The sequence below is a fragment of the Suncus etruscus genome, chromosome 6, assembly GCF_024139225.1.
Source record: "Suncus etruscus isolate mSunEtr1 chromosome 6, mSunEtr1.pri.cur, whole genome shotgun sequence".
NCBI lineage: Eukaryota > Metazoa > Chordata > Mammalia > Eulipotyphla > Soricidae > Suncus > Suncus etruscus.
In genome coordinates, this window is record NC_064853.1 from 6,243,664 (window position 1) to 6,267,854 (window position 24,191).

General features: G+C 48.5%; 1 protein-coding gene across 1 annotated transcript in view; it reads right to left on the minus strand.

Moving 5' to 3' along the window:
• MTOR (mechanistic target of rapamycin kinase) overlaps positions 1-24,191 on the minus strand; it is a 151,908-nt gene that overhangs the window by 12,253 nt on the left and 115,464 nt on the right. Inside the window, exons 35-49 of the mRNA XM_049775256.1 lie at positions 21,480-21,605; positions 21,251-21,382; positions 16,002-16,117; positions 15,078-15,195; positions 13,234-13,485; positions 12,701-12,801; positions 11,151-11,247; positions 10,809-10,907; positions 9,936-10,058; positions 9,560-9,742; positions 8,737-8,871; positions 8,350-8,524; positions 4,501-4,636; positions 3,676-3,823; positions 2,439-2,561 (exon numbers count right to left, since the gene is read on the minus strand). Of these exons, the coding sequence (XP_049631213.1) occupies positions 2,439-2,561; positions 3,676-3,823; positions 4,501-4,636; positions 8,350-8,524; positions 8,737-8,871; positions 9,560-9,742; positions 9,936-10,058; positions 10,809-10,907; positions 11,151-11,247; positions 12,701-12,801; positions 13,234-13,485; positions 15,078-15,195; positions 16,002-16,117; positions 21,251-21,382; positions 21,480-21,605 (2,064 nt within the window). The remainder of the gene's footprint in view (positions 1-2,438; positions 2,562-3,675; positions 3,824-4,500; positions 4,637-8,349; positions 8,525-8,736; positions 8,872-9,559; positions 9,743-9,935; positions 10,059-10,808; positions 10,908-11,150; positions 11,248-12,700; positions 12,802-13,233; positions 13,486-15,077; positions 15,196-16,001; positions 16,118-21,250; positions 21,383-21,479; positions 21,606-24,191) is intronic.

Below are 24,191 nucleotides of genomic sequence, written 5' to 3' on the forward strand. Positions count from 1 at the left end.
ACGTCAACAATCAGATCATACAGTGGAATAAAGATCATCATAATTACAGAATTAATAAATAGTCTGGGCTATATTTAATAAAAAATATGCAGAGCCAAGCCAAACAAATTACATGAATGAAATATGAAAATATCCACAAAGGTTTTTTTTTTTTTTAGGAGGGAAAAAAATACCAGGCCAGAAAGATGGCTCTAAGGGCTCAATTGCATGTTCTGCAAATGGAAGAGCACGGCTGTGAATAATCCCATACTCCCATGCATTGCCAGGTGAGGCCCAAAACAGAAACAAAAGAAAGGTAGAACTATAGGAAGATAGAGTCACTCCCAAGTGAAATATAGTCAAGGTCATTCCAATAGAAATTTAGTGGCACATTTTTCTTTTTGGAAGAGTCTTGACAAAATGATCCCAACACTTCTCCGAAAGAACGAAATGATGAACACTGCCAAGAAGTAGGCACAAGCCACTGGGCCACGAAACAGCACAGAAGATCAGGCAGCACCTGCCTGTCTGAGGCCACCTTGGTCAGATCTCTGGCTCTACATCTGGTTCCCTGAGCACTACCAGGGGTGACTCCTGAGCAGAATAAAGAACAGCCTCTGAGCACCAACAGGTGTCACCAGCTCCCACCCAACTCACCCCCTAAAAAGACGTGTTGTCACAGTATGGCATATAAGGAGAAACAGGAACAAAAAACTGAAGTGGAACAGAAATCTTAGGAAAATTCCAAGAGCTTCTACAGAGTCAGAGTATGATAAAAACAAATTTGTGGTGTGGAGAGATGCTCAGGGGTATCAGGGCTACTCTGATGGTATTCAGGGAGTCACACAGTGCTGGGAATTAAATCTGGGGCTCCCACAAGCTAGAAATGAACCCCAGTCCTTTGAACCATTTCTTTGGCCCCAAAATGGACTCTTAAAAAAAGAGAAAGGGCTGGGTCCAGAGTGATAGCACAGCAGAGAGGGTGTTTGCCTTGTATGTGGCTGACCTGGGGTTAAGCCCCATCATCCCATATAGTTCCCTGAGTCTGCAAAGAGTAATTTCTGAGCAAGGGGCCAGGAACAATCCGACTGCCATTGGGTGTGACTCAAAAACAAAAACAACAACAAAAAGGTAAAAAAAAAGTTAAAAGTCTAAACACTTCTAACTTAAAATTTCGTGTATATCAAAAACAAAAGTTCTAAGACAAGGAATATATGTTGAACAAAATAAGCAATCATAAAAGCAAAATCTTTTTTTGTTTGTTTTTGGGTCACATCTGGCAGTGCTAAGGGGTTACTCCTGGCTCTACACTCGGAAATCGCTCCTGACAGGCTCAGAGGACTATATGAGATGCCGGGGTTCAAACCATCGTTCTTCTGCATGCAAGGCAAACGTCTTACCTCCATGCTATCTCTCTGGCCCTTTAAAAGCAAAATCTTAAGGTACATAAGACTTCTTTGTTTATTTTTGGGCCACACTTAGCAGTACTCAGGGATTACTCCTGGCTCTGCACTCAGAAACCACTCCTGGGGGCCACAGGATAGGCACAGTGGTAGTGCGTTTGTCTTGCACGCGGCCAACCCAGGAGAGACCCATGTTCATTTCCCGGCATCCCATTTGGTCCCCCAAGCCTACCAGGAGTGATATCTGAGCACAGAGCCAAGAGTAACCCCTGAGTGCCACTGCTGGGTGTGACCCAAAAACAAAAAACAAAGAAACAAAAAATCACTCCTGGTAGGCTAGGGGACCCTATGATATGCCAGATCTGTCCCACATCAGCTGCATGCAAGGCAAACACCTAATGGTTGTACTATCACTCTGGCCCCTGAAAAAGACTTTAATAGATTGAACTTAAACATGGCAACATTAAGTCACCAAAAATATACCTACTAAACTGCTTTTGTTTGTTTCTGAGTTTGGGCCACACCTGACAGTGCTCAGGCATTACTCATGGCTCTTGTTCAGGAATCACTCTTGGCGTGTTTGGGGAACCATAAGAGATGCCCAGGATCAAACCCAGGTCAGATGCATACTATGTAAACACTTTCTGTTGTCAGGCACCTGTAAAATCACTTTACTTTTCCCTTTTACCTTTTCTGAGTTAATTAGCACAAGTACCCTTAATTCTGTCAACCCTGACCCTCCTATAATTTATGTTAAACTCTGGCTAATAAAAGTGTCAGAGGAAAGCAGCAGAGAAAGAAGCTTGGCTGGCTCAGTAAAATCAAAGAAGATACTCAACAACCCCTGGCCAAAAATGCATTTTCTCCCGTGACTCTTGTCTGATTTCTTGCGTGAACTGCAAGTTGAGACTCATAAACTTACTTCCACAGTCCTTCCTGCTGTGCAGGTCCCCTAAACGGCATTATTTATTTTTGTTATAAAAGACTACTCGTAATCCAGGTGAGCATGAACCTACGAGCCAGGGCTCCCGAGGAGCAGGAAGGGCACCCACGCACCTCAGAGCTGGGGCTCTTCAGCCACAGGAGCTTGGCCAGGTCATCCCCGGCTGTGTTGTTGACAGCGTGCTCAAACACCTCCACCTTCTGCATCAAAGTCAGGTGGTCGTAGTCGGGAGCCATCTGCAGCAGAGCACAAGTGTTCAGAGAAACGCAGCCCTCGAGTTCCAGCAGGTTCCGCTCACCACCATTCAAAAGGGAAAGGGAAAAATGGCAGCTGGGAAAGCAACCTCGTGGCACTAACCCGGGGACAAGATTGGGTGCCTCATCGCAGAGCAAGTCTGTGGTGTAAAGAAGAGCAACAAAGAGGGGCTGGGCGGTGGCGCTAGAGGTAAGGTGCCTGCCTTGCCTGCGCTAGCCTTGGACGGACCGAGGTTCGATCCCCCGGCATCCCATATGGTTCCCCAAGCCAGGAGTGACTTCTGAGCTCATAGCCAGGAGTAACCCCTGAGCGTCACCGGGTGTGGCCCAAAAACCAAAAAAAAAAAAAAAGGAAGAGCAACAAAGGGCCAAATCTGGGATAAGGCTGTTCTAGTTCTTGTTTTTTTTTTTTGGAGTCACACCCGGCAGTGCTCAGGGGTTCCTCCTGGCTCTACGCTCAGAAATCGCTCCTGGCAGGGTTGGGGGACCATATGGGATGTCAGGATTCGAACCACGGTCCTTCTGCACGCAAGGCAAATGCCTTACCTCCAAGCTATCTCTCCGGCCCTGCGTTCTTGTTCTTTCTTTCTATTTTTTTTTTTTTGGTTTTTCAGGCCACACCCGTTTGATGCTCAGGGGTTACTCCTGGCTAAGCGCTCAGAAATCGCCCCTGGCTTGGGGGCACCATATGGGACGCCGGGGGATCACACCGTGGTCACGATCTTTCCTTGGCTAGTGCTTGCAAGACAGACACCTTACCTCTAGCGCCACCTCGCAGGCACGGCCCCGTGTTCTTGTTCTTTCTTATACTGACATATCAACTGAACATTGCTTCTTATGAAGAATACTGATAATATTGATATGGATAAGGCTGTCTTATAAATAATACTGCCAAGTTCCCCCTAGAGGAGGAAAGCTTAACTTGAGGCTCTCAAGGTTATCTTGAGAAGGACTCACATCATTAAACTGCCTTCACTAGCTAATTCTCTGAAAACGATTTCCTGGCAACGGAAATATGCTGAAGGAGAACAGGGGCCCTGCCCCAACTTGTGAGCTTAGCCCTGAGAAAGAGACGGGCTGGCAGCCTGCCACATACCCGTAGCATGATCCGATGCTCAATGTTGAGGAGGATCTTCTTCTTCTCCCGGTAGTCTCGAATGAGGGCGTGCAGTGTGTCACAATGGGGCACCCAGCCGATGAGGCCCGAGTTGGTGGATAATGGGATGACGGCGTATCTTTGGATGCTGGTGCCCATGGAAAAGCAGGGTCATTGCAATGGAACCAATTTCTTTTTTCTTTTCCTGGGCGGCACCCCATGTGCTCAGGGGTTACTCTTTCTGATAGGCTTGGGGAACCATATGGGATGCCGGGGATTGAACCTAGGTCTGTCCTAGGTCAGACATGTGCAAAGCAGATGCCCTGCTGCCGTGCTATTGCTCTGGCCCTTTTTATTTATTTTTATTTTATTTTTTGGTTTTGGGCCACACCGGTGACGCTCAGATATTACTCCTGGCTATGCGCTTAGAAATCGCTCCTGGCTTGGGTGATCATATAGGATGCCGGAGATCGAACTGTGGTCTGTCCTAGGTCAGCCGCATGCAAGGCAAACACCCTAACACTACACCACAGCTCCAGCCCCTCTTTTTTATTTTTTAGGTTTTGGGGCCAAATCCAGCCAGACTCAGGGGTCACTTCTGGATCTGAACTCAAGAATCACTCCTGGCAGGGCTCAGGGGATCCTAAGGGATGCCGGGGATGGAACCTAGGTTGGCTGTGCAAGGTAAACGCCCTGCCTGCTGGACTATCTTTCCGGCCCCTAGTCTTCCCTTTTTACTAACTTTTATTATAGAGGTACACAGCCACCTGGAGGAGATGCAGAGAAAAGTATAGACCCTCCCCACTGTTGTCAGAATGTGTCTACCTGAGGTTTTTCCGCAGAGATGTCGGGTCATTGGCCAGAAGTGTGTTGACCAAGCCGAAGAGCTGCATCACCCGCTCATCCTGCCGCAGGTCCTCGTGGCCCTTCAGGAGGAAAACAAACTCGTGCCCATTGCTGCCTGTAGGGAGAGAGGAGGAGGTGGCGGCCTGTGGTCTCAGCCCATTGGCTCTCTGACTTCACCCATCACCCATGCAGACACTCCCGAGAACTAATGAAACGAGGTGCTGCTCTGGATGGTGCCTCGACGTGACCTATTTCCAACTAAAAAGTGAGTTAAGGGCCGGAGAGATAATACAGTGTAGAGGTTTTCCTTGCTTGATCCTGCTTGATCCCTGGCACCAAAGAGTTCTGTAAGCCAACATAATGGATTCCTGAGCACAGAATCACTTCTAAGCACCACCAGATGTACCACCCCCATAAACTAAAAATTCATAAAAAGTGAATCCAGGGAGTGGTAGAGTGATAGTATAGGGTTCAGGTGTTTGCGTTATACACAGCTGACCCTGATTTGGTTCTTTGCACCCTATATCGTCCCAAGAAGCTCAGGAGTGACTCCTTAGCATAGAGCCAGGACTATGGCCTGGCCCAACTTCCTCACTCAAAAAAAAAAAAAAAAACAGAGAACTGGGGCCGGAGCGATAGCGATAGGGCATTTGCCTTGCACTGGGATGAACCTGTGATCGATTCCCGGCATCTCATAATGGTCCCTGGTGCCTGCAAGGAGCGATTTCTGAGTGCCGAGCCAGGAGGAACCCCTGAGTGCCGCCAGGTGTGGCCTCAAAACCAACAACAACAACAAAAACCCAAAAAACAAAAGTACAGAGAACTAAGTTGCTAAAATTTTTACAGTCTGGGCTTGCTCTTTCAAGCCTGTGTTCCTCTCTCTAGAACATGGATTCTTCTCTTTCCTCTGCTTTTCCACCAAGAGAAGTCTATGTTCTCTCTTGAACATGTAGTCCTTTTTTTTTTTTTATCTCCCCTCACATTTAAGTAAATTTCTTTCAATAGCAACTATTTTGCTTCAAAATTTTTTTTCAAGTCTGTCTTTGAAGATAAAGAATGATTTTGCACAGACATGATCGTTCTGTCTCCTCCATTTCCCCCCACTCACTCTGTTCTGTTCTGCTCTGCCCTGCCCCCACACCCCCAGGTCCCAGTTGGTGTCACTGGCAGGTGTTTGCTTATTTGCTGATGCTCAGGAGTTACGCCTGGCTCTGCACTCAGGAATTACTTTTGATGGGTTTGGGCGACCATATGGGAACCCGGGGATACAATACGGATTGGCTGCATGCATGGCAAACATCTTGCTGCTCACTGTGCTATGACTTTCTGGCCCAGGGCAAGAATATTTGCCCCTGGCAACCTTCTGGCCACAGGATCTTTCTCTGTCTATCTGGGATTTCAGCATCTGGTGGAGGGGATCCTTGTCCCTTTAGTCTAGAGTGGGTGTTATAATGACTTGTGTATATATATATATATATATATATATATATATATATATATATATATATATGCACACACATATATATGTATATATGTACAGTTGGTAGTACAAAATATATATATAAAACAAAATCAGAGCATTTTAATTTTAAAAAATGTTATATTTTAGGGGTGGAGGGAGGACAACATCGGTGTTGGGAATGGCTCTGATTCAAAGTCACTCTGTACTTAAAATATTACTGTGAAAGATTTGTAATCCACTTTGGTCAAAATAAAAATTATTTTTTGATCCTCCAAAAATTATTATAAAAATGTTATATCTTGTTTTTGTTTTGTTTTGGGTCACACCTGGCCGTGGTCTGGGCTTATTCCTAACTCTGCATTCAGGAATTCTAGCAGGCCTCAGGGTACCATATGGAATACCAGAAATCGAATCTGGGTTAGCAGCATGCAAGGCAAGTACCCTACCTGTTGTGCTATCATCCAGCAACATCTTTTTTTTTTTTTTTTTTTGGGGGGGGTCCACACCCGGCAGTGCTCAGGGGTTACTCCTGGCTCCATGCTCAGAAATTGTTCCTGGCAGGCAGGGGGTACCATATGGGACGCTGGGATTCGAACCGATGACCTTCTGCATGAAAGGCAAATGCCTTACCTCCATGCTATCTCTCCGGCCCCCAGCAACATCTTTTAAAGCTACTCTTGGATCTGTGCTTAAGAGTCATTCCTGGCAATGTTCAGGGGATACATGAGATGCTGGGGATGGACCTGTGTTTAGTTGCAGGCAAGGCAAATACTTTAACCCCTTACTATCTTTCTGGGCTAACCCATATATATTAATTTAATTTAATTTAATTTTTGGTTTTTGGGCCACACCCGGCAGCGCTCAGGTATTACTCCGGGCTCTACACTCAGAAATCGCCCCTGGCAGGCATGGGGGACCATATGGGATATCGGGATTCGAACCACCGTCCTTCTGGACGCAAAGCAAACACTTTACCTCCATGCTATCTCTCCGGCCCCTTTAATTAATTTTTTTTTTTTTTTTTTTTGGTTTTTGGGCCACACCCGGCAGTGCTCAGGGGTTACTCCTGGCTGTCTGCTCAGAAATAGCTCCTGGCAGGCACGGGGGACCATATGGGACACCGGGATTCGAACCAACCACCTTTGGTCCTGGATCGGCTGCTTGCAAGGCAAACACCGCTGTGCTATCTCTCCGGGCCCTTTAATTAATTTTTTAATGAAGGTATTCTAGTTTATAATACTATTCCAACATGAGGGTTTTTTTTTTTTGTTTGTTTTGTACTTTTTTTTTTTTTTTTGTTTTTGGGCTATACCCAGTGTGCTCAGAGGTTACTTCTGACTCTGCACTCAGGAATTACTCTGGGTGATGTTCAGGGAATTAACTATATGGGATGCTGGGGATTGAGTCTGGGTTGGCTGCGTGCAAGGCAAGCAACCTCCCTGCTGTACTATCACTCTGGCCCCCCAACATGAGATTTTTAATGAATTAACATTTTTGTTTGTTTGGTTTTGGGGCCACAACTGGTGATGCTCAGGGGTTGCTTCTGGCAATGTGCTCAGAAATTGCTCCTGGCTTGGGGACCATATGGAATGCTGGGGATGGAACCCAGGTCCGTCTTGGGTGAGCTGTATACAAGGCAAATGCCCTACCACTGTGCTACTGCTCCAGCCCCAGAATTAACTTTTTTTTTTTTATTGTTTTGGGGCCACACCTGGCAGTGCTTAGGGCTTAGTCCTGGCTCTGGCTGTGTGCTCAGGGATCACTCCTGGCAGGGCACAGGGTATCTGGTGCAAGGCAAGTACCCTACCTGCTCTCTCTCTCTCTCTCTCTCTCTCTCTCTCTCTCTCTCTCTCTCTCTCTCTCTCTCTCCTCTCTCTCTCTCTCTCTCTCTCTATCCTCTCTCTCTCCTTCTCTCTCCCCTTCCTCTCTCTCTCTCTCCTTCTTCTCTCTCTCTCCTTCTCTCTCTCATTCTTCTCTCTCTCTCTCTCTTCCCTCATGCTCCTTAGCTCATTTTTACATGTTCTATAGAATAAGAGTAGACTTCTGTCCAATTCAAAGTGCCCAAACCTTCCTTCAACAGCACGACTCACCTGTATTCAGGATGCTTTTTTGGGGGGGCTTCCCCCAACAGCTGCCCTTTCCTCTTCCCTCCCATCTGTTCCTGTGCAGTTTCACTTGCACAAAGCCCAACTACAGGAGTGAACTAAGCTTCCCAAGGACTAAAGAAGAAGAAATCCACTGTCCTCTTGCTGCTGGGTAAGCACGAGGTGATGGAGCACATGATGATTAGCAGTGTGGATGGAAGGTGTTCGTTTGGGGGACCGGGTGGGGGCAAAGCAGGCGGCAGAAGTGCACATGGTCCTTACCCATAAGTGTCAACTTCCGGGGCCTCTGCTTGGATGTGATGACTTGCAGAGACGGTGCTATGGACTGAATGCGAATGATGGGCTGGTTGGGGTCATAGGTTCCTGGCACAGCCAATTCAAGGTCCCGGCACATCAGCAGTTTTGGGGAGACATACTGCAGCTCTAAGGAGGTGAGCTGTGAATGACACCAGAGTTCAGGTCTCTCCTCCAGGGAGGGACCTCAGCGCAATTTGAGAGTTTTTCAAGAGAGCCCTGATCGCCATGGCATGTCCCAGAGACTGCAGGCACCGATGAAACCGGGTGCTAAGGGGTTGGTGACCACATGCATGGCCCTCCAGATGGAAAGGACTGTCGTGGCAGGGAGCCCTGCGAGGACAGAGGCCCTACCTGGGGCAGCTGCTTGGAGATCCGCCGGAACACGTGGTAGTAGAGGTCCCAGGCCTGAGTGAGGTCCTTGACGTTCCCAGACTTCATGTACTTCCGGCACCACTCTTGGGCTTCCATTAAGTCTCGACCATATGCCTGAGGGAAGGCAGAAACGGCAAGTCGTTAAGGAGGCAATGAAGGCATGAGGCGAAATCCCTGGACAGACAACTCCTTGGGAGCCAAACGTGGCGGGGCAGGTGGCAGTTACTCTGCTTTGCGAGGGAGCTCTGTAGGTGCTAAGGCAACTGGCCAGAGGAGAGGTTACATACCTGATGGTTTTCCAGCCAAAATCTCAGGAGGATTCTTTTTGGTGGGGCGTAGGGAGAGGACACATCTGGCAGCGTTAGGGAATTACTCCTGACTCTGTGCTCAGAAATCACTCCTGGCAGGCTCGGGGGACTAGAACCCAGGTGGGTCACATGCAAGGCAAACCCCCTACCTGCCGTACTATTGCTCCAGCCCTCAGGAGAATTCTTATAATCTAATGATAATGACATTTCAGCTTTAGTTTTTGGGCCACACTGGGTGGGGGTGCTCAGGGATTGCTCCTGGCTTTGCAGTCAGGAATTACTCTGGATGGTGCTTGGGGGACCAAATGGGATGCTGAGGATCGAACCCGGGGTGACCATGTGTGAGGCAAATGCCCTCCCGCTGTACTGCTCTGACCCCAGACAATGACATTTCTGCTGCTTCCACATTCTGTGTTGTCAGAAGACATTTATTCTCGTCAGTGAAAGGGCGTGATAAGGGTTCTGAGTTGTGTCATTTCACACTTCACTCCCACCTGATTGAAGGATGTTTCCTTGAGAGTCTGAGGTCCTCGTTCCATCATGGCGTGCAGGGGTTCCAGCACCTCAAACATGCCTTTCACATTCCTTTCCCCAAAGTACAAACGTGAAGCTTCTTCCAGGCCTTCATGCCACATCTCATGCCAGAGGATGGCCACTCGGATCAGCTCCTCACTTACCTGCGGGGAAGAGAGCACCCAGGGTCAGTAAGCAGTGAAGGCCTGTCTGGGAGGACAGGAGATGCTCTTTGGGCAGCAAGAGGGCCCCCCCCCCCCCCAGCATATAAGTGAACTCCTCAAGTGGGCTCTTCTGTTGGATCAGCAGGGCCAGGGAAGCCCCCACTTTCCTCAGGCTGCTGCGACCCTGACTCACCATCATGGCCTGCTGGACCAGAGTGTTACTGTGCTCACACATGTTCTTCAGGATCTTGTTGGCTGCATTGTGACGGGCTGTGGTGGTAGACTTGGAAGCCACAGTCAGGGGGTAGATGAGGGCCTGAGGTGACGCAGAAAGGAAGACAAAATGGAATCAAGGCACAGAAGGCAGGGTACTTGCTTTATACGTAGCTGATCCCAGTTCAGTATCTGTCCCCTAAACATCACCAGGAGTGATTCCTGAACGCAGAGCCAGAAGTAAGCCCGAGATGGACCTGGATTCGATTTCCAGCATCCCATAGGGTCCCCAGAGTCTGCCAGAAGTGATTTCTGAGCACAGAGCCAGAAGTAACCTCTGAATACTCAAAAACAAATAAACAAAAAAACTTGGACAGTTAGAGGGGAGCCCAGGATAGTGACCAGAGCAGTGCCTGCCTGTCCGTGAGGGGCTGGAGATAAAGCATTGGGGAGATGCTGCCTGCTTTGTATCTATCCTTCTATTGCTTACTTGAACCCTGATTTACAGGCCTCCCCTGGCCCCCTCTGGCTGGTGAATGTCTATCTCCCTCCCAGAAAATAACCCGGGCAGCAGCAGCAGAATTCAGGAATAAAAAGGATACTTGGTATCACTTGGTCTCTGTCTTCTCTCCCTCTCGCTTTCTCATCTGACCATCTAATTTTCTTTCTTTTAGTGGGCCATGCCCAGTAGTATTGGGGTAGTAGATGGAGGATGAGAGGGTTTGTCTGAGTCTAAGAGGAGGGGAGAAAATCCTTCTCAGGAGTTCCCAGGTCACCGTGAGGGATGTCTGTAGTTGGGGAAGCCATCACCAGGCAGTTGCTCCATGAGGAAGCGCCCAGGTTCCTCACATACCTGAGGGTGGTAGCGGCCGATGTCCGTGAGAAGCTGGTGGATGAGGCGCCCCACCAAGGGTCTGGGCGTATCAATTCTGGCAATGAGCTGCGGAATAACCTGGGATATGGAACAACACAGTGAGTGGCAGGTGAGAGCTGGAAACAATGCCAGTTTTTCTTCTGGCAACAAACTAATCCTCGAACTGGTTCTGGTAGATGGTGCTGGGCTATGACATGTTCCTTTCTTTCAATTGTCTAAAGACACTCAAGTGTGCCTGGAATTGTGGTCTCGGACCTAGCCCTAAGTCAGTGCCCCTCCGCTCACTACCACGAGCCTGGCCCTCCCACAACCAAATCTCACCTGTAACCAAGTGTCAATCTGGATGGCTTTGACCCCTTCCACCAAGGCTTCATTGACATCTGGCCAGTGACCATAATCGAACCATAAGGTGAGGACTCTGGAGAAGAAAAAAAATTAGAAAAATCACAGAAGATGCAGCCTCCCAGCTTTTCTCTATTTCTCGTGTTTAGGACTCATTTATTATTCTCAATATTATTTTGGTTTTTGAGCCACCCCTAGCTGTGCTTAGGGCTTACTCCTGACTCTACACTCAGGGATCACTCCTGGTGGACTCATGAGACCTTCTGCGACTGTGACAATTGGAAATAGCCACTCTGGACATGAATGGAGCACTGGCAGGAGGTAAAGTGATTTACATGATATATACTCTTTCAGTAACAGCATTGCAAACTATGCTGCTTAAAAGAAAAACAAGGGAAAACAAAAGAGATGAAAAGTGTCTGCCATAGAGGCAGGCTTGGGCAGGAAGAGTGAAATTGGAGATATTGGTGATAGAAATGTGCACTGGTTAAGGGATGGGTGTCAGAACATTGTGTAACTTTTTTTTTGGGGGGGGGGGGTTGGATCATACCCAGCAGCACTCAGGGGTTACTCCTGGCTCTATGCTCAGAAATTGCTCCTGGCAGGCTCAGGGGGCCATATGGGATTCCAGGATTCAAACTGCCAACCTTCTGCATGCAAGGCAAATGCCTTACCACCATGCTATCTCTCCAGCCCCAACACTGTATAACTGAAACTCAACCATCAACAACTTGTAAACTCTGACTCTCATGGTGATTCAATAAAAATAAATAAATTACAAAAAGAAAAGAAAAGAGAAACTATACAAGGTGCCAGCAATTGAACCAAGGCTTGCTTCAGGAAAGACAAATGCTCTGCCTGCTATATTATCTCTCTGGCCCCTATGATTTATAAATAAATACTTTTTAAACTCTGGTCCACATTTAGATGCTCAGGGGCCTTCCTGGCTCAGTGCTTGGGGATCACTCCTAGGGAAGCTTCGGGTACCATGGAGTGCCAGAGACTGTAGGGGCTGCCTGCATGCCACGCACAGAAGCTGCCTATTGAGTTATCTCTGCAGCCCCTCATCACTACAACTCTACAGAGGATCTGGCAGGACTTCCACGATGTTTGGCCTTGGGAACCTTTTGAGAGTGGGTGGCAATGGCCGGTGGATTCCAACTGAGAACACAGGGTGGTCTGTCACCCAGAGTCTGCAGCAGTTTCACCCTCAACAAAACACAGAGGGAGGGGCTGGAGAGATAGCATGAAGTAAGGCGTTTGTCTTTCATGCAGAAGGATGGTGGTTCGAATCCCGGCATCCCATATGGTCCCCTGTGCCTGCGCGGGGCGATTTCTGAGCATAGAGCCAGGAGTAAATCCTGAGCGCTGCTGGTTGTGACCCAAAAACCAAACCAAACCAAAACAAAACACAGATAAGCCCACGGGAGGCTAAGTGAGCGCAACTCCCTCCAGCAGGCACTGACAGGCCCCAGAAGAGAGACCCGTGTCTCACAACCTGCCAACGCTCCCCCCTGTGGCTTTCCTACCTGAGCGTGTCCTGGAGGTTGTTGCCTCGTGACAAAGAGATAGAGCGGAAGAAGCCCTGGACAGCAGGAACTGTGTACATCAAGAGGGTCTTAGACAAGTCCTGTGGGAACATACCCGCATCAGAGACAAGTTTGCCTCAGCTTTCTTAACTGTCAAACGGTGCAAAGTGTGTAAATGCACACACGCATGCATGCTTACACACACTCATACACACACACACACACACACACACACTTACTCTCGTGAATTATATCAGTTAACATATAAAGTCTCTGGGTCAGTGATGGACAGAGTAAGTACTTGATACATGGACATTGTGCTCTAACTATCAACCATAACTGAATCTTACTGCCCAGGACAGACTTAGGATGGAGTGGGGTTAACCACTTTGCCTGCCAGCTACCCATGTACATGGAACTGGCAGGAAAAGGGGAGAGGGGCAAAGGGTCTAATCATGCCAGGCCATGCACAAGGGACAGCAGACGTGCACAGCCCCCCAGAGGTGGAAGCTGGGAGGCGGGATGGAGGGTACCTCGGTGACCTTCTTCTGCAGAGGGGAGGGCGTGGGGCTGTTCTCAGTGCTCTCAGCCTCGCTCTCACTGTTGCTGCCCTCGGTGCTGGTGGCCGTGGCAGTGGCCGTGGCAGCTGTGGTGGCTGCGGTGGCGGCATTGGTGATGTTGGCCCCGCTGGCGTGACGCAGCTTCTTCTTCTCGTCACGAGCTTGGTTCTGATGTTTGTAGTGTAGCACGGCTTCAAAGTTCATCACTGCCCACGCATGCCAGGCCTAGGGAGGGCGGCAGGGGAGAAGACAGTGGGGCTGGACCTGACAGCAGCGGGAGGCCAGGACATGGAGGGTTTAATGGAGCCTGAAGTCAAGGCCCCAGCCAAGCAATTGCTGTTTCCTCAGTATTCAGTGAGCAGAACTCCCTCCCTACTTTTTTGTTTACTTTTGGGTCATACCAGTGACGCTCAGCGGCTACTCCTGGCTCTGCACTCAGGAATCACTGTTGGTGGGCTCGGGGGACCATATGGGATGACAGGGATGGAACCTGGGTTAGCTGCATGCAAGGCAAGCACCCTCCCTGCTTTACTATTGCTCCAGCCAGCCCTTAGCCAGCAGGACTTCTAAGACCCCTCAGACTCTCCTGGAAAAGGCATCAAGGGGATTCCTTTGATGGGAAAACAACCTACTGCCTCACGGACTGCAGGCCCAAAGAGGAACAAGCTCTGGCCATGCCTTATGCCCTTTTGAAGCTCACTAAGGGAGCATTTGTAGATCAGAATGGCAAACTCTAAGCCAGGATAAGATGTTTACAACAAGGGGCTGGAGCAATAGCACAGCAGTAGGGCGTTTGCCTTGCATGCAGCCAACCTGGGATGGACCTGCATTCAGTCCCCGGCATCCCATATGGTTCCCTGAGCCTGCCAGGACCACCGGGTGTGGCCCAAAACCCAAAAAAATAAATAATTTTTTTTTTAAATTATAAGCATGTCTGTGGTCTTCGCGTAAGGATTTTGAGCTCAGACACATTCATAAAGCACTAGCTGTTTTAAAAGATTCTGGGTGCCTGCCAACAGTGATTTCTGAGTGCAGAGCCAGGAGTAACCCCTAAGCGTTACTGGGTGTGGCCCCAAACCCAATCAATCAATCAATAAATGAATAAAAGTTAAAAAAAAAAAGATCCTGGGGGGGATATCAGCGATCTCTGCTAATCCAAGTACTATCACCAGTGGATCCCTGAGAAAAGATCCAAGAGACGAGTATGCTCTCTCCAAAGATGCAGGCTTCTGAGAAGGACTCCTTCACCGGTCACATCTTTTTTACACTTTCTGTTTATATAACAGACATTTCCTGTGATAAAACAGTATCACCCAGAGCTTCCCAATAAAAATAGACGGCTCCTGAGACAAGGAGCAGGCAGGGAGGAAACTCAGGAAGCAGCTAGGAAGGAACAGCAGGCCCGAGGGAACGAAAGTTCTGGAAAGGAATCAAGGGTCCAGATGCTCCTAGGAAAAAAAGAAGCTACACGCTGCGTCCCTCATGGCTACACAGGCAGAAAGGGCAGGGGACAGCTGAAAGGGCAGAGTGCATGCTGAAGGCTGGGGTCTGAGTCCTGGATTCATCCTCTATGAAAGTGCCACCAGGAGACCCCTGAGCACTGCTAATGAAGAACTTCTTGGATAAAAGAATCCGGATGTCTATGACCAACTCAACTTGAAAAGGGCTGCTGGCTCAGAGAAGCCATTCACACAGCAGAGCAGCAGGCCCCAGCTTTGCTGTCCACCATGAGTGCTGGGAGCACAGTCTGCCGGGCCAAGTGTTGTGGGAAGCCAAGGCAGAGCTCAGCGTGGCCCTGGCCCCTGGCTCAGGGTTACCTTGTACCAGCTGCGGTCGTGCTCCGTGGCGGCGCTGTAGTACTGCAGTACTTTGGGGATGGTGCTCTCGTTGATGCCCTGCAGGTTCAGCTGCCACTCTCCGAGCTTCAGGAAGCAGCTGAAATGGGGGAAACAGACCCTCGTCGGGCAGAGCATCCTCTGAGGGAGCACTGGAACCTCCCTGAGGCCTCCCACTCGCTCTCAGGAAACAACATGACAGAGCCAAGAAAATCCACAACCACATGGAAGGGATGAGAAAGGGTTTCTGAGATACATAATTCCTCTTGGATCTCTGTCTTTGAAAGCTAGCATAAAGCAGGTTTTTGGCATAGGCAGATCTGCATGTTTTCTTTTCTGGTTCAAATGCAAGTTTTGTGGGTGACAACTGAGAGCCATTTTTCTTTCACTGCTGTCTGATGTTTTCCTTCTGTCAGATTTCCTAGCAGCCTCTATTCCTAAAGGCTGGGAGTTGTACTGTTTGTTTTAGGCCACACCGGCAGCACTCAGGAGTTATGCCTGGCCACTTCGGGGGACACCAGGATGGCAGAGATCGAACCCAAATAGGCCACATAGAAGGTAAATGCCCTAGTTGCTGTGCTATTGCTCCAGCCCGTTTTTAGTTTCTATTTAGTTTTGGGACACACCCAGCACTGCTCAGGAATTACTCCTCCTAGCTCTGCACTCAGGAATTATTCCTGGTGGACTTGGGGGACCATATGGGTTGCCAGGGATAGAAACAGGGTTGGCTGCATGCAAAGCAAATGTCCTAACAACTGCCCTATCTCTCTGGCCTTGTCTCCTTTTAATATAGCAATGAAACTGCCGGTACAGAGGGACTAAAGACTCTTAATGAATTCACCCATCAAATCACCAGCATGTCTGATAGGGTTAGTTTGGACCTGGTGTGGTGCCATAGGAGCTTACCGAGCCATGAGCTTGTGCAGCTCCTGTTTGTGCTGCTGGTCGTCAGAGGCGATGGCGTGTTGTGCCTGCTGCTGCATCGTCTGCACGAAGTGCTGCATGTGCTGGAAGGCATCGATCTGCAAGGATGAACACGGCACTGAGCAGGTGGCCTGGCCAGCAAGAAGACTCAGGAGCCTCAGCCTGCATCCCCACTCCAAAGGGAGCACCCAGAAGGGAGCACCCCAAGGTGTGCCACACTAAGGCCTGATGTTGGGAGGCGGATGAACTTTTTAAGATGATCAATATTTTTGTTTTTTTTTTAATTTAATTTTAATTTTTATTTATTTATTTATTTTTCAGTTTGATTTTGGCTCTTTTCGGATGGACTGAGCCCAAGATCCTGGGCCACGTGGAACCATGTTCAAATATGGCCGCAACCCCTTCCAGGGGCACACGGACCATTAAAACAGAAGAGGGGAAAACTTGGATCACCCCATCCGTGGCCCAGAACTGAAAGTTTGTTGCCGAAAATCCTTTTTCCAAAGATTTCGGCCTCCTCAGAGACTGATAAAAGGCTTTGGTTGGAAAAGTACCAGGAAGAAAAATCTTCCCTAAACAGAATGACTCCTGAGTATGACCTTCAGCCTGAATTTGGATTTAGACTTTAAAAATTTCGGACTTGGGCCCAGAGAGATAGCATAGCGGCATTTGCCTTGCAAGCAGCCAATCCAGGACCAAAGGTGGTTGGTTTAAATCCCGGTGTCCCATATGGTCCCCCGTACCTGCCAGGAGCTATTTCTGAGCAGACAGCCAGGAGTAACCCCTGAGCAATGCCGAGTGTGGCCCAAAAACCAAAAAAAAAAAAAAAACCCAGAAAATTTCGGACTGGACTTTTAGCTTAATTCACTTTGAATTCTGGACACCCAGATGCTCCCGGTGCAGAAACTGCAGCGGCAAAGAGCTACACTTCCAAATTGTGCCCGGAGGGGTGAATAAAAAGCTTGCGAAGACTGCAGCTGCAGCCAGGATCTCAGCTAAAAAGCACACAGAGACTGCTCCACCCATCCTGATGCAGCCGCTTTGGACCTACTCCTGCCAAGTGGCATGGCCAAAAAGTGGCAAATAGCTGGCAGGCGCGCGCTCGACCCAGCCTCGGAGCAGCTGCAGTGGCTGGAACCCCTTGGAACTCCAAACCATGTGGAAGAAGATGGCGTCTGGACAATTGGTTTTAGGTGAAGGGATAATACAAGTGGAGTTGGTAATGGGAAAAAATTAGGTCATAGTGTAAAAAATTTAAAAAAGAGGGGAGTAATACAGCTTATCCCAACTAAAAGATCTGATTTTTTTTTTTTTTTTTTTTTTTTTTGGTTTTTGGGCCACACCCGGTAACGCTCAGGGGTTACTCCTGGCTATGCGCTCAGAAGTCGCTCCTGGCTTGGGGACCATATGGGATGCCGGGGGATCGAACCGCGGTCCGTCTCCTAGGCTAGCGCAGGTAAGGCAGGCACCTTACCTCGAGCGCCACCGCCCGGCCCCAAAAGATCTGATTTCTAACCGCCTGCATCTAACTTTAATCTAAGTCACGTTCTTGCTAATTTAATGTGCTTTATTGTTTTCCACAGTTAATATTTCCAATGGTATAATGTTTTACTGTGTGTATTTTAATGTACTTAGCCTGTTTTTTAAAATGTATGTTATGCATTTATGCTGTAGTACTTGTGTTTAGGGAAGGTTAATAGGAACAATAGTTCCCCCAAGAAATCGTTTATACAGTATTAAAGGTATAGGAACATGAAAGTTCCGGGATAGTGCTTGGTAAAAAAGCATTAAGAAAATTTTAAATTACAGGTATATGGTATATTTTGCAGAAATGTTGTTTTTGAAAAGGGCTGGTATGTTAATTTTCACTTTATTACATTGTGGCTATGGAAATATTACCCGCCTTTGGCTATAGGCGAAAGCCACACAACTTATGCCTTTGGTCTTTATGTAAAAAAAAAGGGGCAGATGTGGCCCCACCCCCTTCCTGTGCAACTTGATCTTACCTGAAAGACCCCACCCATTTATGGGAGGGGTCTTGGAAAGGTTAGATAAGGCTTTTTTTTTTGTTTTTTGGGCCGCACCCATTTGACGCTCAGGGGTTACTCCTGGCTATGTGCTCAGAAATCGCCCCTGGCTTGGGGGGACCATATGGGACACCGGGGGATCGAACCGAGGTCTGTCCTATAGTCTTTGCCAGCATGGAGGTTAGAGGGAAGATGGCTGAACGGAGTTAAGATGCAGGGCAAGCTAAGAATGGCATACGTAAATGGTTAGCAGCTACATCTGTTGGCTAGGGCTGAATAAAGATGTTATCTCCCTGGAAGCCTGCCTGTGAGTGAGTTCAATACCCATTACTTTCCTGGACCCAGACCTGCCGGTTAATGGGGAATGGAGCAACGTGGCCGGGGCCTAAAAACAAAGGCCTCCATCCACCATCCAGCTCCTTCCGAAGGGCTTACTGCAACAGGTCAGTCAAAAGCGAGTCAAGCACCTTACCCTGCGGTACTACCTCGAGGCCAATTCATGATGTTTTTCCACTCAAGTTTTAGCTCTCTTCTGTCAATTGTATTTGCGAATTTAATAAGCCTTGGAAAAACTACTCAACTGGCCACCTCCATGAAGAATTCATGTGAAGCAATTTGATAGTGAAGTGCTTACTTCACTATTAATATATTGGCCTGGGGGAAATTTAGACCGACAGGGAATTGTTTCAGGCTCATAAAACCTCAGCACTGATTTCAAACCCTAGGCACGATCCATTTTGGAGTAACCTGCATCTCACTTGGGATGTCTAACTCCTTTATTGTACATTATGGGGAGCCTCTTCTATCTCATTTCCCTAAAAATAAAAATCACCAACAAAAAAGCCCTTCCCCCCAACCCCAAGGAACCATACACACCCCGGCTTAACAAAAAACTTGGATCTGAAAGCCTGAGAGAATCTTTAGGATCCAAATAAGGACACAGGCACCTCCAACCAGCAGAGGACGAGGACACTGGCTGGGCAGGCACTGAAGAATAGGGGATGGGGAGTGGTGCTGAGGAGCGTCCCCAGAGCATCCTGCATAGCTGGATGCACAACAGAGCCACTTAGTGGGGAAGGAATAGAGCAAGGAGAGGGAGGAGGACAGGGAGGAGGTCCAAAATACTGAGTTTAAGGTCTCCATGTCCACACACACCACAGCTTGGCAATAGGGCTTTATTCTTGCTTCGTTCCTTTTTTTCTTTTTGTTTTATTGGGTCACACCCAGATGTGCTTAGGAATTACTCCTGGCTCTGTGCTCAGAAACTGCTCCTGGGATGCCGGGATTTGAACCACCATCCATCTGCATGCAAGGCAAATGCCCTACCACTGTGCTATCTCTCTGGCCCCTTCGTTCCTTTTTCAATGTGCTTCAAGGAGGAAGCTACAGCTGTCTACGAACATCAGTGCTCAAAAGAAAAGAATAGTGGTAGCTAACTTCTCCGCCAACATATAGGAGAGAGGAACAATAGGTAAGAAAATGTGCAAGAGGGCATGTATTCTTTGCTGCAGGTTCAAGAAATACATACTTCAGATAAGCAAGGCCAGGATGGTCTCCCGATGGAAAGTATATGGAAATCTTTGTTTTCCTGCTGTATTTCAACAGAAACAGAGGACCGTGAAGTCAAGTAGGATGAATCCTTGGCAAAGGGACCAGTACAACCTCAGGTATTTTGTTCTTGGGGGTCACACCTGGCAGCGCTCAGGGGTTCCTCCTGGCTCTGCACTCAGATCGCTCCTGGCAGGCTCAGGGGACCCTAAAGGATGCCAATGATCAAACCCGGGTTGGCCCTGAGTCAGCTACGTGCAAGGCAAACACCCTACTGCTGTACTATTGCTCAGGCCCTGACTGCAGACTTTCAACAGTTAATTGGTACCAAGAGATCAGGCTTCCCTAGAGCCAGAAGGATGTGACAATTAATCAGGCCAGGTAGAAACAAGAACGCTCCAACAGTTAACAAGATGCCCTTCTCCCTAAGATGGCTGCCTCCAGAAAGTTCCATCAATCACCACGGACTTTGAAAAATGAACTACATTAGTATTCCACACCTGGGAAGTGATAAATGTTCTTTAGCACATCTTCCGTGAGAACTAAAGTGCCAGCATTAAACTGGGATAAAGGCGGCGGGGAGAACTGGCAAGCGGCAGGTGATGACTCAGAGTTAGTCAGAGAGGGCAGTGAGCACTGAGCCAGGAGCAGAGGCTGGTGCTTTCTGAAAGGAAAACACAGAGGACTGTGTTGCTGACAGTCTAGGCACAGAACCTAAAAGTCAGAGACTTGACAAGGTGTTGAGCAGGAAACCAACTGCCAAAATGAGAGTGAAATGAAGTATGGCCCCTCCCTCCCAAGACTGTCAGGAACAATTTCTGAGCGTAGAACTAGGAGGAGTGGCGCAAAAAAACTAACAAAGGGGCCGGAGAGAGCATGGAAGTAAGGTATATGCTTTGCATGCAGAAGGTTGGTGGTTCGAATCCGGGCATCCCCTAGGGTCCCCCGAGCCTGCCAGGAGCAATTTCTGAGCTTAGAGCCATGAGTAACCCCTGAGCACTGCCGGGTGTGACCCCCCCCCCAAAAAAAACAACCAACCAACCAAACAAAAAAATAAATTCAGGGGTCGGAGTGATAGCACAGTGGTAGGGTATTGCAAGTCAGCCCGTAGGGCATTTGCTTTGCATACAACTGACCCGGGACAGACTCAAGTTGGATTATCGATATCCTATATGGACTCTCAAGCCTGCCAGGAGCAATTTCTGAGAGCAGAGCCAGGAGTAATCCCTGAGCACCGCCAAGTGTAGCCCCAAAACAAACAAACAAACAAACAAAAAAAGTCTACAGCCCATATTCACTTAAGGGGCAGACACTGGGCCTGTCTTATGCCTCAGCATATTCTGTCTGCCTGCTAACACATCTGTGGTTGCATTCACTGTTTTGATCACGGCAAGTGAGTCTCTGAATAACCTGGTGGTGCTCAGGGAATCATGTGATGCCAGAGCTTGAACCAAGGCCACTGCATGCAGAACTTGTGCTCTACCCCGAGTTTTCTCCAAATTACAGACACTCTGAAAATCAACCGAATCGCTTCCAGGTGGAGTGAACCCCTGCACTTCGACTGGGCCATGACTTCCTTTCTGGCCTTGAAAGGGTAAAAGCAGCAGACCGGGGGCCTCCTGCAGTGTGGGACACTGTCCAAGAGGCAACACAGACCTTGCGAGCGCTCTTCCACATGTTCTTCATGTAGGCATAGGTCACTTGGGGGTGAACTGTCGGTAGGGGATGGTCGAGCTGTCGAGATGGGTCGACTCCCAGGAGCAGCACCAGAGTTTTATGAGCCAGCGCCTGGAAGACAAGAGAGGCCAGTAAGACACGCACCTGGACCCCAGCACCCTCCCTCCATGGCCCCCCCACGCCACTCTTCCCGCCATGGGCTGCTCACCAGCCGGCCACTCTTGCCACACAGACTGGCATACTTGAGCCAGGTCCTCATGTCCTCGTGAGGGCTGACCACGAGGGAGCGCACCATCAGGATTTTCTGCCAGTCCTCCACGATCCGCTGGCAGCCCTGAAACATTCAGAAGTGAGAGTCAGCTCTGTGCTGATTCCTCCTACGAGTAGCCAAATCCACCCTTGAGTAAGAGGGTTCAAGTTCTCATGGGGCCGGAGAGATAGCATGGTGGTAAGGCATTTGCCTTTCATGCAGAAGGTCATTGGTTCAAATCCCAGCATCCCATATGGTCCCCTGTGCCTGCCAGGAGTGATTTCTGAGCCTGGAACCAGGAGTAACTCCTGAGCACTGCTGGGTGTGACCCAAAAAAATCAAGTTTTCCAGGTGAAGGTGGCTGAGGAGAACATCTGAGGAACTCTCAGAATCTAAGGAGCAGAGGCAGAAGAGATATCCCAATGGACTTAAGTGACCAAGCACCCTACCTGCTGCACTATATTGCTCCTGCCCTGGAGGCCTGGGCTTGATCATTGTCTGCTGAGTGTTGCTTAGGAATGACCCCTGAATACTTAGCCAGGATTAGTCCCTGAGCATCACCAGGTGCAGCCCCAAAACTAACTGAGCTGAAGAGGTAAGCACAGCAGATAAGGTGCTCATGTTGCACATTGCCAAACTGGGTTCAAGCCATGGCATGACATATGGTCCGCCGAAAGCAGTCAAAAGTAAGCCCTGTCCATAGCTGTGTATGGTCCCAAAATAAAACTACCCTCCAAAATAAAAACCTCAACAAATAAAACCCTAGAAGCTGGGCTGAGATGCCGATCAAGTGACGAGAGCATATACTTGGCATGTGAGGCCCTGGTCAAACCACCAACATAACCTTAAGAACATTTTCTTGTTTTGTTCCAGCAGTGCTCAGGGACTGAACCTGGCTATGCATTTGCAAGGCAAGCACCCTGCCCTACCCTACCCTACCCTGCCCTACCCTACCCTACCTGACCCTATTATAAACTTACCCCTATCCTACCTAACCCTACCCTGCCCTACCCTCTAGTCCAAGAATAAAATTTTTTTTTGGGGTTTTTGGTTTTTGGGCCACACCCAGTGATGCTCAGGGGTTACTCCTGGCTATGTGCTCAGAAATCGCCCCTGGCTTGGGGGACCATATGGGACACTGGAGGATAGAACCGTGATCCGCCACCGCTCTGGCTCCTACTGCTATACATATATATATGTGTGTGTGTGTGTGTGTGTGTGTGTGTATGTATATATATACACACACACATACACCTTTATACTCTTTTTTTTTTTTTTTTTTGGTTTTTGGGTCACACCTGGCAGTGCTCAGGGGTTATTCCTGGCTCCAGGCTCAGAAATTGCTCCTGGCAGGCACAGGGGACCATATGGGGCGCCGGGATTCGAACCGATGACCTCCTGCATGAAAGGCAAATGCCTTACCTCCATGCTATCTCTCCGGCCCCACCTTTATACTCTTATACTCTTTATACTCTTATACTCTTTATACTCTTTAGTTCTTTTTTGAGGGGGAGGGGAATGAGTGGGTTGAGCCATCTCAAGCAGTGCAGTACTCAGGGCTCAATTCTGCCTGAGGGATCGTATGTGGTGCTAAAAGAATTGAAACTGGGTCAGCCACATGAAAGGCTTAATCCCTGCATCTCTCTCAGCCCTATAAAGTCTTTTCTTTCAGGCCTCACTCAACAGTGCTCAGGGCTTACACCTGGCTCTTCGCTCAGGAATCATTTCGGGAAGTGATCTGGGGACCATGTATGATGTTGGGTGGGGATCAAACTTGGGTCAGCAACATGCAAGGCATCATGTTATCTCTCTGGAGAGATAATTCTTAAATCATTAACCAGATTCTTGAACTGTTAACCAAGGGGTAAGTTCACTTGTATCAGGACTACTAGAATAAAGCAAGTCTTTCCTTCCCACATTCAATGAAGACATTAGACTGGAGATAAACCACCCACAAGGGGAGATGGGCCAGCATTACAAGAGGTCACGTGGCAGGCAGATTTCAAGAAACCAAAGGTCTATCCTGTGTGGACGGGTCCTTAATCTAGAGATGGTGAGTGGTTCCAGGTTTTCTTGATTTGGGGGCAGGGGACACACCTGGTTGTGTTGGGGGGGGGGCTAAACTCAGCTATGTGCTTCGGGGTTACTCCCAGCAGTGCTGAGGGGACCCTATAGTGTTAGGGTTTGAACTTGGGCCTCTGCCTTTTAAGCTACTCTCTGGCTCCTGGGCACAACTACTGTGACCAGAAACTGTTGAACCTGAACAAAGAACTCAGGCCAGGTCCTAAATGTAGGTATGGCTGCCCTTTCAACCATACACCCGCACCCCTTAAGAGAACGGTGGCTGGGTTCAATGTACATGGACTGACCATCTGGCAATCTTCTAGATCAGGCATGCACTGTTTAAACAGCAAGCTATCCTCTCAAGCCAAGTTTCTACCACACACTTCATGGTTTATTTTTAGGTCCATCACATCTTTCTATCTCATTAGGTGTGACAATAACAATTTGGAAAGTCAGGAAAAAAACAAACAGAAAAAGTGCAGAATGATTGTTTCGGTGATTTCTCACCATCTGCTAGTTTCTCCAAGGTTCTGAAATACCTTAGGCTCCTGTCAGCCAAAAAGCATCTTTTCTCAAGACAGAAAAGTCAAGAAGGTTTAAAAAGAC